Source organism: Tenrec ecaudatus, chromosome 14, assembly GCF_050624435.1.
Source record: "Tenrec ecaudatus isolate mTenEca1 chromosome 14, mTenEca1.hap1, whole genome shotgun sequence".
NCBI lineage: Eukaryota > Metazoa > Chordata > Mammalia > Afrosoricida > Tenrecidae > Tenrec > Tenrec ecaudatus.
Genome location: NC_134543.1, coordinates 118,568,562 through 118,584,511, shown reverse-complemented (window position 1 = coordinate 118,584,511; position 15,950 = coordinate 118,568,562). Strand labels below are relative to the sequence as shown.

General features: G+C 44.8%; 1 protein-coding gene across 6 annotated transcripts in view; it reads right to left on the bottom strand.

Annotated features, from left to right (window-relative positions):
* The window catches only part of CGNL1 (cingulin like 1), a 182,350-nt gene that overhangs the window by 83,809 nt on the left and 82,591 nt on the right, over positions 1-15,950 (bottom strand). For all 6 annotated transcript variants that reach the window (XM_075531011.1, XM_075531014.1, XM_075531015.1 and 3 more), the window contains exons 5-7: positions 11,773-11,874; positions 11,106-11,254; positions 9,575-9,710 (exon numbers count right to left, since the gene is read on the bottom strand). In XM_075531011.1, coding sequence (XP_075387126.1) covers positions 9,575-9,710; positions 11,106-11,254; positions 11,773-11,874 — 387 coding nt within the window. The remainder of the gene's footprint in view (positions 1-9,574; positions 9,711-11,105; positions 11,255-11,772; positions 11,875-15,950) is intronic.

Sequence of the window (15,950 nt, the reverse complement as noted above, 5' to 3'; positions counted from 1 at the left end):
GCAGCCAATGCACAGAGAGGACCATATGGCTTCCCCCACTATGACACAACATCCCTCAGTGATCCATAGCCCTACAGGGGACAACACTGTAGGCACAATGTGGGAATTGCGCCCGATCTGACCCCACCACACCGAGGCAAAACACTAACAGGGTGCAACAGAACAGCAAGGGGAGCAGAGCAAGGAAGTCCCGAGGGAATACCAAAAATAGACTTTGGGGCCCAGGCATGGTACCTCATCAGATTCAGCCACAATACACCCCTAAAAGTCAACAAACAGGCCTTGAACTATTTACAGACTTTTCTTTTGTTGTCATTGTTTTGTTTTCATTTGTTGCTTTGTTTTTCTCTGTCTTGTTTTTTGTGCATATTATTATCTCTGCAGGTCTACCTAGATAAGATAGGTGGCATAAACAATCAAGGAGAAAACAACAGAACCGATGGTTTTGGGGAGACATAGAAAGAGGGAAGCAGGGAAAAGGAAGTGGATGTTAACAAACCCAGGGTCAAGGGAACAAGAAGTGTTCTAAAATCGATGATGAGGAGGGTGTAGGAGACCTGGCAGGGTTTGATCAAGCGCAATGTAACCGAGAGGAATTACTGAAACCCAAATGAAGGCTGAGCATGATAGGGGGACAAGAGGAAAGTAAAAGGAAATAGAGGAAAGAACTAGCAGTCAAAAGGCATTTATAGAGGTCTAAATGCAAGCATGTACATACGTAAATATAATTATATATGATGATTAGGAAATAGATCTATGTGCATCTGTTTATATGTTTATTATTAAGGTAGCATATAGACACACTTTGTTCAATTAAACTGGCATTCCATGATGCTCATCTTCCCAACATGATCACTGAAGCTAAAGTGGGTGCATAAGCAAATGTGGTGAAGAAAGCTGATGGTGCCCAGCTATCAAACGATATAGCATCTGGGGTCTTTCAGGCTTGAAGATAAACAAGTGGTCATCTAGCTGAGAAGCAACAAAGTCCACATGCAAGAAGCACACCAGCCTGTGTGATCACGAGGTGTCGAAGGGATCAAGTATCATCAAAACAAAAAATCAAATCATAGTGAATGAGGGCGGGGTGAAGAGTGGAGACCCAAAGTCCATCTGTAGGCAACTGGACATCCCCTTACAGAAGGGTCTCAGGGAGGAGACAAGCCAGTCAGGGTGCAGTGTAGCAACGATGAAACATACAACTTTCCTCTAGTTCTTAAATACTTCCTCCTCCCCCAGTTTCATGGTGCCAATTCTACCTTACAAATCCAGCTAGACCAGAGGATGGACACTGGTACACATAGGAACTGGAAACACAGGGAATCCAGGACGGATGATCCCTTCAGGACCAGTGGTGAGAGTGGCGATACCAGGAGGGTGGAGGGAAGGTGGAGTAGAAAGGGGGAACTAATAACAAGGATCTACATATAACCCCCTCCCTGGGGGACAGACAACAGAAAAGTGAGTGAAGGGAGACATTGGACAGTGTAAGACATGACAAAATAATAACAACAAATTATCAAGGGTTTGTGAGGGAGGGGGCAGGGAGGAAGAGGTAAAAATGAGCTGATATCAAGGGCTCAAGTAGAAAGCAAATGTTTTCAGAATGATGATGGCAACAAATGTACAAATGTACATGATGGATATATAGATTGTGATAAAAGTTGTAGGAGCCCCCAATAAAATGATTTTAAAAGAAGAAGAAAACTGACGTTTGGTACTTAATACATAATACGAATGATGCTAAGCATTTCCCAAACTCTGAGATGATTATTATTTCTGTTCATAAAGGAAGCTGAAGCTCAGAGATGTGAACTTGCCCAAGATGACAGCGCTTTTAATGCGTAGAGCCAACACTCAGACTCAGATCTGAGACCGATGCCACTCTCAACCAAATGGCGTCTCTAAACCTAACAACAAGAATAATCGCTCAAGAAAGGCCAAGGACCACTGGAGATCCCCTCATAGAGGGGTTTAGGAGAGGAGATGGGTCAGTCAGGGTGCGAGGTAGTACCGATGAAGAACACAGCTTTCCCCCAGATCCTGGATGCTTCCTCCTCCCAACTACCATGATCTGAATTCTACCTTGCAGGGCTGGATAGGGCAGAGGTTGTACACTGGTGCATATGGGAGCTGGAGGCACAGGGAATCCAGGGTGGACGATACCTTCAGGACCAGGGGTGTGAGGGGCGATGCTGGGAGAGTGGAGGGTGAGTGGGTTGGAAAGGGGGAACTGATTACAAGGATCCACATGTGACCTCCTCCCTGGGGGATGGACGGCAGAGAAGGGGGGAAGGGAGACTCCGGATAGGGCAAGAAATGACAAAATAACAATCTGTGGATTATCAAGGGCTCATGAGAGAGGGGGGAGTGGGGAGGGAGGGAAAAAAAAAGAGGACCTGATGCAAAGGGCTTAAGTGGAGAGCAAATGCTTTGAGAATGATTGGGGCAGGGAATGTGCGGATGTGCTTTATACAATTGATGTATGTATATGTGTGGATTGTGATAAGAGTTGTGTGAGCCCCTAATAAAATGTAAAAAAAGAAATTGATTAGGGCAAAGAATGTACAGATGTGCTTTATACAATTGATATATGTATAGGTATGGATTGTGATAAGAGTTGTATGAGCCCCTAATAAAATGTTTTTAAAAAAAAGGCCAAGGAGAAACAATTAGACTCTTTGACACTTTTGGCAAAAGAGGACAGAGTCCTGTGTCTGGCTGGCAATACCTGCTTGGAGGCCCACCTTTGTAACACTAAAGCAATGAAGCCTGACCAGACTGTTTGCCTAAGGAGTCAGGAACTGGAGGAGGATCCCGGAGTTCCAGCATTACAAGGCAAAGGTCAAAAGCACCTGTAAAGCCATGCTAATATTGAAAAGAGAATGTGTGATATTAACACATGAATCCAATGGGCCAGCCGTGTGAGGGGAGTGAATGAGTGAGGAAAGCAATGTGTTCTCGGTCCCCTCCGATCGCATCCCCTGTAGGTCCTGAGCCACCTAACGTGAACCAACAAAGCGAGAACACCCAGTGTGATAGCTTAGGTTGTGTGTCAACTTGGCCAGGCCAGGATTCTCAGTGGTTTGGCAGGGAAGACCGAGTAATCCTACATGGTGAAATCTTCTGGAGAGTGTGGCCTGCTTTCAACATAAATGGATGCTGTGGAAAAGCTAGCTTGTTTTTTGCCGGGTCTGGATCCCACATGTGGCTGCTCAACCTCTGGTTCTTTGGCCTTCAGCCAGTGGCCTGCTGTAGGACCTACTGATCCTGTCATCTTGTCTCGCTCTCTGACCTTGGATTCATTCACCTCTGCAGCCTGTCATCTTACCTGCCGATCTTGAGTTCACCTACATGCATCCTGAAGAAGGCATCTGACATCGGGACTTGGAACCTGCCCGCGTCTCCAATTGTGTGAGCGACTTCTTTGATATAAACCTCTCTCTCCATTGACCTATCAGATTTACTGGTTTTGCTTCTCTAAAGAACACAGCCTAAGATACCCAGACAAGAGTTCTTTCATCTATGTTCTGGAATCTGCCAATATACGAAAACAACAGAAGAACAAAACAGTTTGCCAAGCCTACTTGGCTCCAGCAGAAAGCTTTGTTTCGCATACCCCCTATCAACAGATATTGTTCCATGGCAAATGAGGAAAATTCGAATCAGACCCCTCTGCAGGAGTGCGCCCTGAAGTTCTACGGGCCCTCTTTCTGGCCCATGATCATTAAAGGGTACGTTAAGGCTTCTATAGCAAAACCATAGCTGCTGAGGAAACGTGATCATTCCTCCAGAAGGAAGCTGGTGACAAACATGCTTTAGTTCCTGTCTTACTCAAACCCGTCAAATGTTTCATAGTGGAGCTGCCGAGTTTTTCTTAGCACAGCCTATCCCTAGAACAACAGGAAATATTTTGATGATGTGGAAGGATTTGCATCTTGGCAAATGCCAGGGACAGATCACTACAAGGCTCTGAGGAAGGGAAGCCAGCCTGCAGCCCTGGACTTCCATCAGAGAGGACATCTGCGTCTCAGAACATGTTACCGCCGTGCCATTCAGCGGCGGTTTGGGTTTCTCCCTGACTGCAATGCACGCAAGTGTAGAAAACGGAGTCCAGGCCAGAAAATCATTCCACAACTTTTGGTAATTTGCATTAAAATAAAAATTTTCCATGAGCTTTATGAAGTGTGTGTGTGTGTGTGTGTGTGTGTGTGTGTGTGTGTGTGTGTGTGTGATGCCCCATCCACTGGGGCAGATTTAACTAAAAATACAAATCATCCTATCAGTAACTTACCCTAATAGAGGGTTTTCTACTACCTTGATTTTTTTGTTTTTTCATTCTTTCTTTTTTTAAACTATCTTATTCTCTCTCACTATTACTTTACTATCCTCCAACATAGTGGTCTGAGGTTACTGAACAAAAGGTGAAATCCTAGCAGGCAGCTCATGAAAATGAACTATGCCTAGCGAAGGGCCTTCAAGCTTTTCCACACCTTCAAAAGCAGGGGTTGTGAAGTGTTCATTGTGCTCAAGAGGCGATTCTAAGCCAAATGCCCTGGGAAAGTTGGCCATCACAACGATGTTATCAGATGCCTCCAGACGGCGTCTCATTAGATATGAAGAATGAACTGAAAGTGACAAGGAGATGAAGTCTGTTTCGTAAGTAATGGAGAAGCCACCGATAATGCTTTATATGTGGCTGGAAAGCTGATGATTTTCCAGTGGAGAGAGCCCAGTCAGGAACAGAAGGTCCCTAACTAACATACATTGTAAAAAGGCAGGTCCCATTCAGAGGAAGAGGCAAAAAAAACCCAGAAAGTCAGCAACATCCGAAACACTGTTGGGAAAAGGTGTTTCCTGCTCCCTCTGCGTGAACACATGTCACCGAAACCCGTGCCCTAGGCCCCAAGACTCATAGCTCATTGTGTTCAGGTATGTCCAGTACACTGTGCTTGGACAGACAAAGAACTATGTGGAGTTCTTTTAGGAAGTGCTCCCTCTTGCCCGGCTTTTTGAGTGTAAGATTTTAAAAGCAATTAAATTTCTTGTCTTTTTCTCTTTAACATGGCCCAGTGCTAGGAATAGGCACACTGGGCACCTTGAACTGGGGCACTCGTAGAAGAGAGAGAGCTGACAAATGATCCTTGCACTAACTACAAGCTGTTCTTTCTTGTTGTGTTTTGTTTTGTTCCTTGTCAGTGGTTTGTCGTCATCATTGTTTTGTTGTACATGGTTGCTTCGTTTTGCTCTGTCTTGATTTTGTGCATGTTATTATCTCTGCAGATCTGTCAAAATAAGATAGGCTGGATGAACAATTTTGAGGAGAAAACAATGGGACCGACAGTTCCAGGGGGACATGGGATAGGGGGAGGTGGGAGGAAAGGAAGTGGTGTAACAAACCCAGGGACAAGGGAACAACAAGCGATCCGTGGTGGTGAGGTGGGTGTGGCAAGCCTGGTTGGGCAAGATCAAGGGTAATGTAATGAAGAGGAATTGCTGAAACCCAGGTGGGGACGGAGCATGATAGTGGGACAGGAGAAAAGTCAAGGGAAATAGAGGAAAAAGCTGGGAGGCAAAGGACATTTATAGAAGTCTAGATAAAGACACGTACATATGCAAATATATTTACATATGAGGATAGGGAAATAGATCCATGTGCCTATATTTATAGGTTTAGTATTAAGGTAGCAGAAGGACATTGGGCCTCCATTCAAGTACTCCCTCAATGCAAGAACACTTTCTTCTAATAAATTGGCATTCTATGATGCTGAGCTTCCCGACACAACCGCTGAAGACAAAATGGATGAATAAGCAAATGTAGTGAAGAAAGCTGATGGTGGCTGGCTATCCAAAGATATAGCGTCTGGGGTCTTAAAAGCTTGAGGGTAAACAAGCGCCATCTAGCTCAGAAGCAACAAAGCCCACATGGAAGAAGCACACCAGCTTGTGCGATCATGAGGTGTTGAAGGGATCGGGTATCAGGCATCATCAGAACAAAAATATCTTACCAGAGTGAATGAGGTGGGGAGTGCAGAGTGGAAACCCAAAGCCCATTTGTCAGCCACTGGAGATCCCCTTGCAGAGGAGTCTAGGGGAGGAGACGAGCCAGTCAAGGTGCGATGTAGCACCATTGAAAAATACAGCTTTGCTCTAGTTCCTAAATGCTCTCTCCCTACCCCAATATCATGACTCCGATTCAACCTTGCAAATCTGGCTAGATCAGAGGAAGTACACTGGTACAGATACGAACTGGAAACACAGGGAATCCAGGGCGGACGATACCTTCAGGACCAGTGGTGTGAGTGGTGATACTGGGAGGGTAGAGAGAGAGAGAGTGTGTTGGAAAGAGGAGACCAATTACAAGGATCTACATGTGACCTCCTCCTTGGGGGACAGACAACAGAAAAGTAGGTGAAGGGAGACATTGGATAGGGCAAGATATGACAAAATAATAATTTATAAATTATCAAGGGCTCCTGAGGGAAGGGGGAGTGAGGGGGTGAGGGAGATGAGGACCTGATGTCAATGGCCTAAGTGAAGAGCAAATGTTTTGAGAATGATGAGGGCAATGAATGTACAGATATTCTTTACACAATTGATGTATGTATGGATTGTGATAAGAGTTGCATGAGCCCCTAATAAAACAATTTAAAAAAAGAAAGTGGGGGGGGGGGGAGAAGTTAGACAGCCAAGCCAAGGAGTGCTGATAGAAGACACTAGAGGGCTATGGCATGTCAGGGCAAAGGGTAGCATCCTCCTTCACAATCAATAAAGTGTTCAGGTATCAAAATGGCCAGGTCACTATGCTTGGCACTGTAGTTGAGATGGATAAATGAAACCTTAAAGGGGGATGGGGCAGCAGGCAAAAAAAAAACTAAGTTTCAAAATAGTTGTTAAGAGATTAATAATACTGGGTCTCCTCTCAATTTTAAAACTGCGTTTTATATTATTTTAGTAATATCTTAGTGACTAAATACATGTATTTTAAAGTATCTTGTCCCTTGTCTCTGATCTATGAAAAGAAGGCAGCACTATGAACTGTGTTCATACCTGGTCTCATAAATACTGTACATACTCAAGTATAAGCTGACCCAAATATCAATTGAGACACCAAATTTTACTATTAAAAACTGCATTAAAAAAGTGCTGAAAATCTCGGCTTATACATGAGTATATATGGTAAGATGATTTTCAAGAAACCATTTGACAAAAAAGAGAAATATTAATTGTGATGAGGAACACCTGTAGGGAGAAAAGGTCTGAGAGAAGGGAGGAGGAGAAAGAGTCCCCACGCCCAACAAGGGAGCGAAAGGAAATTCACGAGACCTGTGCGGCCACAATCACACGCTCCTTGGCTCCTGCCAAGCCAAGAGGAAGAAGAGCTACGGAGCTGGAGCTAAGGTCCCCACCTGGGGCACCGTTTCAACACGAAACAAGGAAGCGGGTGAGAAGAGTGGGCAGCTGAAACATGAAATGCATTATAGGGGCATAAGAGCCAGGAGCTCTTAATCTCAATGAAGGACCAAAGAAGTGACCTAAAAGCCCTAAAGGATAAAGAAATAGAAACTGAAATATGAAGAATATGAAGGTGCCTTGTGTGTGTGTGTGTGCATGTGATTATCGCTGCTGCTGCTATTTCTACAGCATTAGTCTTGTGTATCATTTATTTATCAAACTGTTCTTATAAACAGAGCTTAAAAAAATAAATTTCAAACTATCAAACATTGGTGTGCTCAAAATACAGTTGGTGGTAAGGTTATTACAAATATCAAAACAAGTATGCACAGAGAGAAAATCTCTTTTTCCCACCCTTGATTATATGTTCTGTTCAGGAGAGAAGAAATTATATATAGACATTCAAGCCCGACATTCTTGTTTGCTAAACATTTCTGTGTACAGACCTAGCTCCTCAGGAGGTCAGTAATCTACCTCAGGGTAAATAACTGTCTTTATCAAATAACAAACACTATGCAGAGAAGAAACATCCACTGACTCAGATAGGCATCTAAGAGCTACGTACTCTTTCAGGGAAGCACAGATATGACAAGTCAATGGGAAACCTAGTAGATGAACTATTCATTCATTCATTCACTGATGATGCATCTATATCGCCTCCCCCCCGCCCAATATTTACTTAGTGTCACCATGCCAGAAGGAGCCCTGGTGGCATAATGGTTAGGAACTGAGTTGTTAACTCAAAGCTTGGCAGCCTGACCCAGCCTCTGTCTGGGAGGAAGATGTGGTAATCGGCTTCTACACAGAGTCACAGCTTTGGAAAGCCTACCAGCAGTCCAATTCTACCCTGTAAATTTGCTATGAATCCTCCAAATTGACTCCAAGTAGGGGGCTGGTTTCTGTCCTTTCAGTTTGGATACATCCCTGGCCCTGTGGCAGTGGCTGTGGAGGTACAGGGCACGGCCAGACAGCAACCCCGCCTTCATGGAGCTGGTTCTGTGTGCTGGAGGGGACAAGCATCAAGCAAATAGCAGTCTGTGATTGGCAGTACTTGAGCCTTCACATAATGTCGACATTGCAGGCTGTCAACTCATCGCAACCCTACCTGACGGAGAAGAACTGCCCACAGGGCGTCCTCCGGCCCAGAAGTAGAAGACCAGGTCTTTTCTCTCACAGCCTCACTGGGTGCGTTCCAACCACCAGCCCGTCAGTTAGCAGCAGAGCACTGCACTACCGCACCACCAGGACCTATACTAGGCTCCTCCTCAAGGGTAATCTTACTGTCTTTGAAAGGTTTTTAACATGAATAGCATCACCTACAGTGTAACTTGAATCCACTGATGTTTAGACTTAATTTCCAAATTACTAGAAACGCAAAGGAGAGACAAAATGCATTAGCGACACCGTAAGGAAGCACTCACACAACCCGGATCTGAAGCCAGGCCGGTCTCGTCTGAGTTCAATGTGATGGGAGAAGAGCAGTAGGCAGAATGCTGGGGGTGGGGGGCAGGCTATGAGATAAATAAAATCTGGGGCCTAACCATAAAAGCAAAATGTGGTTCTTGATGAGACCCTGGTTTAAGGACAGGGATGAGTTGTAAAAGTATAAATGGCAACCAGGACATTCTGAATAAGGACTGGGTATTAGAATGATGAGGTTATACAACTATTGTGTACAGTGTGATAATGGCATGGTGGCCGCGTAAAAGAATCCCTCCCCTCTTTTTTTTCATCTAAGAGACATGCAGAAAATGGCATTTCTGGTCCTTTATTTTGAAATGGTCAGCAAACAAAATAGAAGAATGTGAATTATGGGCCAATAACACTGTTTAAAAGACGAATGAATTTGATGGACAGATGAACAAGCAGCATAAACAGAACAAAATGCGGACAACTGTTGATCTGGGTTAGGCTCCGTGCGTGCTGATCAACCATTTCCACTTTTCCACGTGGTTGCAAATTGGAAAGTAGATGGTGTAAAACTACTGCACAGTGTGCTCTTGCAGAATCTAACGACGGGCACTGAGCACATGCACATAACAGAAAAGGCGTAGTCGCACCGAGCCCTCCGGCCCATGTGATCCTCCGCAGGCAGAGTCCGCCCCGCAGCCCGCCTTACCTCAATGAGAGCCCCCTTCTCCCTGTCCTCGGACTGCTTGGCGCTGTCCAGCTCATCGTGCATCTCGGAGAGCTGGTCCTGCAGATCCCTGATCTCGGTCTGGTGCTGTTCTCGCTCCATCTTCACCTGGAACAACCTGGCGTGGAAGGATGCTCATCAGAAAGACGTCTCCAGCTCTGCTCATTTTCAGCCAGCCGGACTTCAGACTTTCAAGAGTCAAGCAAAGTCCATGGTGGCCTCAAGAAGCCCACCCCTCCAATGCCGTGTTCTGCACTCGGCAAGCAACTGTCTGACCTGAAAGGGCACCGGGGAGAACCCAAGACGCCTGTCTAATTTTTCCAATAAGTGAGAAATGAAACCAATCAAGTGTATATACTAATGAGGTTGTACAGGGGGCACTTATTCCCGGAAAGTAGATCATAAGGCACTAGAATTTGGACATCGATCATGAAGAATTGACAAAAAAGAATATAATTCTTAAAATATAATTTGGACTCAAGTAAATTCTGTCCTCACCACCCCCACCCAGCACGCTAGACCAGGAGCATCAGCCAGGGGCAATCCCGCCTGCGGCCGGTGTCTACACATCCAGCCTCGTTCACTTAGACATGGCTGCTACCTGCTGTCACGATACAGCAGCACAGGTGACAAGGACGATATGGTTCACAAGTCCTAAACTATTGATCTGGCCTCTGACAGAAAAAGTTTCCCAGGCTGTGCTACAGCAAATTTATAAGCCTTCCATTCTTTTCCTCTGTTAGGTCTTACTACACCCGCAGTTCCTTATTTGCTTTCCTTACGAGCTTCTTTGCTGAAGCTGGCTTCCATGAGTATGTTAAAAAGCAAGCGCTGTATTGACAAGCACAAGTGCATTCAGATGCTCCCCCTCATTATAATATCCTGTTTGTCTTGTCTGCCCTTCTACATCTCCTTCCTGCTCAACCTTTCACTTAAAACCTCTCTCTTCACGGTACTGTGCATTTTCACCCTTAGTTTTAGAGCCTTTTGTCACCAACTTTAATACAGCACAAAGAAGGGGCCACTGGAATGTGGCTTTCCCCTCCCTCCAGGTTCAAAAGCAGCATCAACCAAAAATAAAAATAAAATAAAATAAGAGGCATCAACCCTGGGCACGTGATAAAACTCAGAAGGCAGAGGATTCCGGAGGCCACGCCACATGTGCTTTGTTTGGGGAGGCTGTGCCCCAAGATCCTTGACATCTAAGGCTTCAGGAATCACCTCTCGGGCCTCGCTGCTCCTCGCTGACCTGCCACGCCATGCACTCTATGAACTAACACGTGGCAAGACAGGCTTCAGAGTCGATGCAGAATTGTTTTTCAATAATTAACCATCCTGCTGACGCGTATCTGCTTCACAATGTCGTAAGGGCTGGAGAGGGGAGCAGAAAGGTCAGGAGACTCAACTATAAACACTTGGAAGGCTGGGAAGTGCTCGACGGACAAGGAGGCTCTGCTTCCACGTGAGGACCCCAGAGCCCAGGCGGGCCGGCGGCGCTCAGCACAGAACTTACTCCTCCAGGTTTCTGCAGAGGTCCTCCTCACTCTTCTTCAGCCGCTGCTGCAGCGCCGAGTTCGCCTCCACCTCATGTGCATGCTGGCTCTGCAGCGCTTCTAACTTGGCTCTCATTCGCTCTCTCTCCTCTCTGATGGTCTGCTGGTTCTAACAGGAATAAGCGTGCTTTTAGGGTACCTTCACTGCACATTAACCCAATCCACAAAAGCCTACTTACTGCTCAACTCAAACTTCTGGCAGCCTTCTGAATGCCAGGCCTTCACACTCGTATTATCAAACAATCTAATCAAACTACACAATAAGGCCTAAGAGTTCGCGACCAGAAGGATTATGAAATATTTAATGGGCATGTTGTACGTAAGACAAACACAGCTGAGCCTCACACTGCTATTTCTATGACTTAGCTCAGATGGTTCACATTCATTTCATGTTCTGTTGACCTGGGTCCTGAGTCCAACAGCTTTGCTTTTGTTCTGTCCAAGTTAATGGCCCTCTCGGCCTTCGCGTCTAACAGAAATCAAGAGTTCTCTGGACAGCCGCAGGCAAATGTATACGGACTTATCCATTCTTCACTTCGCCTGAATACCTCCATGCGCTTATCAGAACAGCCTGGTTAACCAAGGCAGGAATGGGAAACATAATGTAAAGTGGGGGGAATAACATACCTTGACTTCTAGTTGAAGCTGTCGCTGAAGTTCAGCCACTTCTTTGGTCAACTTGCTTTTCTGTTCCAACAGGTCTTTGATTTCAGATGAAGAATTAGAAGCCTATAATTAATTGCAAAGGCATCCTAATTTAAATACCCAGGATGCATGCTTTTACTCCGCCCCTTCCCAAAATACAACCAGAGCAGCAACAGACGAGATACAACATTAAATACCATAAGACCCAATGCAAATACCAAATACTCCCTCTAGAGAAACCCACCTGAATTTACAGAGTCTCTCATGCTGGCCCCTTAGGCACTACAGTGAATTGTTCCCACAACACTTCCATGCTCCCAGCAATGACTTGATGAGCATCTCACTACTATTCCGCTATAACGAAGACTTGCTCAAGGAGCAAATTCACTGGGAGGTCTTTGTGTGTTCTATGGAATGTTGTTAGTAACCAGACTACCTTGAGGCTAAGTAAAATTTGGAAAGCGTCTCTAAAATAAATTCAAGATCATGGTTCATGTACCATGGATACCAATGGATAACCACAACAACCCAGTGAACAAAACGCAATTGTAAATAAATTAGGGAAAGAGACCCCTTTAGCAATTTTAATGACAAAGCACCCCAATTCCGCGCCAATGTTTCTCAGCAGTTAGAGAATTGCTGCATTAGGAGATGATGGGCTGTCCGAAAGCAGGGACCATGGTTTATACATCCCTGTATCTCTAGAAGCCATTTAGTAAAATGGTTTCTCGTACATTTAGTAAAATTAAACAATTGTTGAATTCCAGTTCTAGACTAGATCAAGTAATTGATTTAGTTTCCACTAAATATATGAAAGCTAGAGAAAATCGGGAAGACAATTGTTTCCAGCGCTGACCCACAGCCGGCACGGAGCCATAGCCCTTCGCAAAGGAAGCACGGAGGCCGCTTGTCTCACATTCACACTGACCGCTTCCGGCGGGCAGTCTCCACGCCCACAGCCCACAGAGCGAGGAGCAGCTTTCAGATACAGGAAACAGAATGAAGGTTGAAGACTCTAAGGAAACAGATTCCAGGGCCAGGGTACTGGAGAGAGAGAGAGAAGAGCACTCACGTGAAGAAGCACGAAATAGCTGCATAAAACACTCCTAAGATTTGTGTAAGCCGGGCCAGATTCTGGGCAGACTAACGGAGAAGAGGCATGAAGTGGACAAGAACGGCACAGAAGTCAGAGGGCATGCCAGGCAAGCACTAAGTCGGTCAAAGAAGAGATGCGATGAAGACCCTGGCGTTAGGTTGGACCTACCAGCAGAGTAAGAACTACAGCTAGGAGGGAGGGCAAAAGCTTACGATCCAGACCAGACACAAAGACCCCCAGGGGATCCACAAGAAACCTTACATTCTCCATTCTTCCATTATCTTTTCATTACATTTTCCATGAACTTTTGAAGCCCCCTCATACAATGCAGAACCTATAACTTCTCACTCTTGATGGTAAGCACACAATTAAAAACAAGCAAAAACCACAGGCAGGCAAAGACGTAACAAAGCGACCAAAGAATAAGAGATAAAAAAGATCAGAGAAGCAGAGGATGATCCAGATACACTATATGTACGGAACAAATTGTTCAAAATAGCATGTGTTTTTTAATAGAGGAAACTACAGACAAAATGGATGAAAAGATAAACTACTTCAACAGATTTAATTCTAAGAAATAGACAAAAAATAAACATACAATGGACATTGTCAATGGACATTACAGAACTAGAAAACAGTTATCTCAATTCAAGAACTCACTGAAGGGTGGGGGCAGGAAAAAAAGGTAGCAGATACCAAGGGCTCAAGCAGAAAGAAAATGTTTTGAAAAGGATGATGGCAACATATGTACAAATGTGTTCGATACAATCAATGTATGGATTGTTCTAAGAGCTGTAAGAGCCCAATAAAATGCTTAATAAAGAAAAAGCACTCACTGGATAGGTTTTATATAAGACCAACATAGCCAGAAACATGACTAGTAAATTGGAAAACAGCTAAATATCTGATACATGGAGGAAAATATAAAACACAAGTACATGAAAAGAATGGACCATCAGAGAGTGAGGGGCACTGTGGAAGGGACCTGACGCAGTGACTGCTGAAGAAAAACTTCAGTCTCGGTCTGAATTACAACTCAACCTAAAGGAAACAGAAACCCTCACGAGTGACCACCTCGTCAGTCAATAACACCATGATAAATGGAGGGAAGACCGAAGGTTCCCACGACTGCATTTTGCATGTATCCACAATCTACAACCACGAAGGCCATAATCTAGAAACTCTGACATGACACTGGGCAAATCTGCTGCACCAGAATTTGTACAAGTGTTCAAGAACAACGATATCTCGTTGAAGACTGGGGTGCGTCTAAGCCAGGCCATCGTATTTTCAATGTCCTCCACGTATGTGAAAGCCGGGCAGTGACTGAGGGAAACTGAGGAAGAAGGGCTACATTTGGATTACAGTGTTGGTGAAGAACATCCCAAGTGCCATGCACTGTTGGATGGATAAACCCATCCGTCTTGGGAGAAGTACGGCCAGAGTGTTCCCTAGAAGTGAGGATGGGAGGCGCCATCTCTCGTAGTTGGGGCGTGTTTTCACGAGGGACGAGTTCCAGGAAAAGGACACCAGCTTGGTCGGGACGCAGTGAAAAGGAGGAAGACCCTCCAGGAGGTGAACTGATACCGCAGCTGTCGCAAAGGGCTCAAATACAGCAATCGTGAGAATGACCCAGGACCAGATGGTGTTCGGTCGTGTTACACAATCGCTATGAGTCAGAGTCAACTCAACACCTAACAACATCCAAGGATCTAAAATTTATTCACTGGAATCTGGAAAGAGTGGAGAAAGGGAACGTGTGAAAGAAACAATTAGAAGGGGAAAAAAACTAAGAATTTTTGAAATCTGATGAAACTCATCAACCTATAGATTTTTGGAGCCAATGAACCCCAAATGGAAACAGTGTTTAGGTACACCATCTTTAAACTTCCAAAACCGAGAGACAGACACAATCTTAAAAGCAGCCCGATAGAAAAGACTTATTGCCATTAGGAGAGCACTACACCAGGAGTGATGGTTGGCTTTACCGTGGAGCCTCTGGGGATCAGAAGACGAAGAAAGATCATTCTTAGAGTTAGGAAACAACACCTGTCAACCAGGAGAGCTTCAAAACTGTGAATCAATTAAAGTCATCCCAGACAAACACCATCTGAGGGAATTCACCGCCAACAGAAATGCCCGGCTGACAGGGACAATCCCAGATGAAAACAGAGGTACAAAACACAAAGAGCACACCAGCAAAGGGACTCCATCTACATGGGAACTGCATACAACCTCTCCAATAAAAATGACGAACTCTGCGGGCAGGAGATGGAAATAAATGAGGAAGACAGTCCAAGTGCACGAATAAGAATATTCAATATCGTGAGCACGTCAGCTTTCTCAGATGTACATAGATACATTCCATACAATCCCAATCAAAACTGCAGGAGGCTGTGGGTGTATGCTTAAATGGATAAACGGAGTCTGAAGTTTCGTGGAAAAAACAGCCACGACAATCGGGAAGAAGGACAAAGTGAGAGGACATACCTTCCTGTATGTCCAGGCTGGTGATGAACAGCAGAGCAACGCGCCCCTCACAAGGAGAGCCAGACCAGAAAGTCAAATGTTAGAAAGTATGCTAGACTGGGACTTGCTACCAAGGCTGATGTGTAAATTGTTTCAACTCCTTTGTGAAAGCATTTGGCAATGTGTTAGTGCTAAACACATGCCTACTTTATGACCCAGCAATTGTATCCCTAGTACAGCCAAGAGAAATGAATGTGTTTGCCAAAAGCAAAACAGAACCATGTATAAGAATGTTCACAGACACGTAATTTATAACTAAAAATGCCTTATCAAGAGTAGGGAAAAAAACTATCGTGTATATGGCATCTGTTATTTAGATAATTGCATGTCAGAAAACAAATGAAGCGGCTGATCTATGCAACAAGTCAGATGATGATCACCTCCACAAGGAGGTGACATAGCTGACTGGGAGGGGCCCGAAAGAAATGTCTGGGGTGATGAGAGTGTTATTTATTTTGATTTCGGTGGTAGTGGCATGGCTATATAGACCTATTTTTAAATTACATAAGCTCTATAACTGAAGTCTGTGCAACTG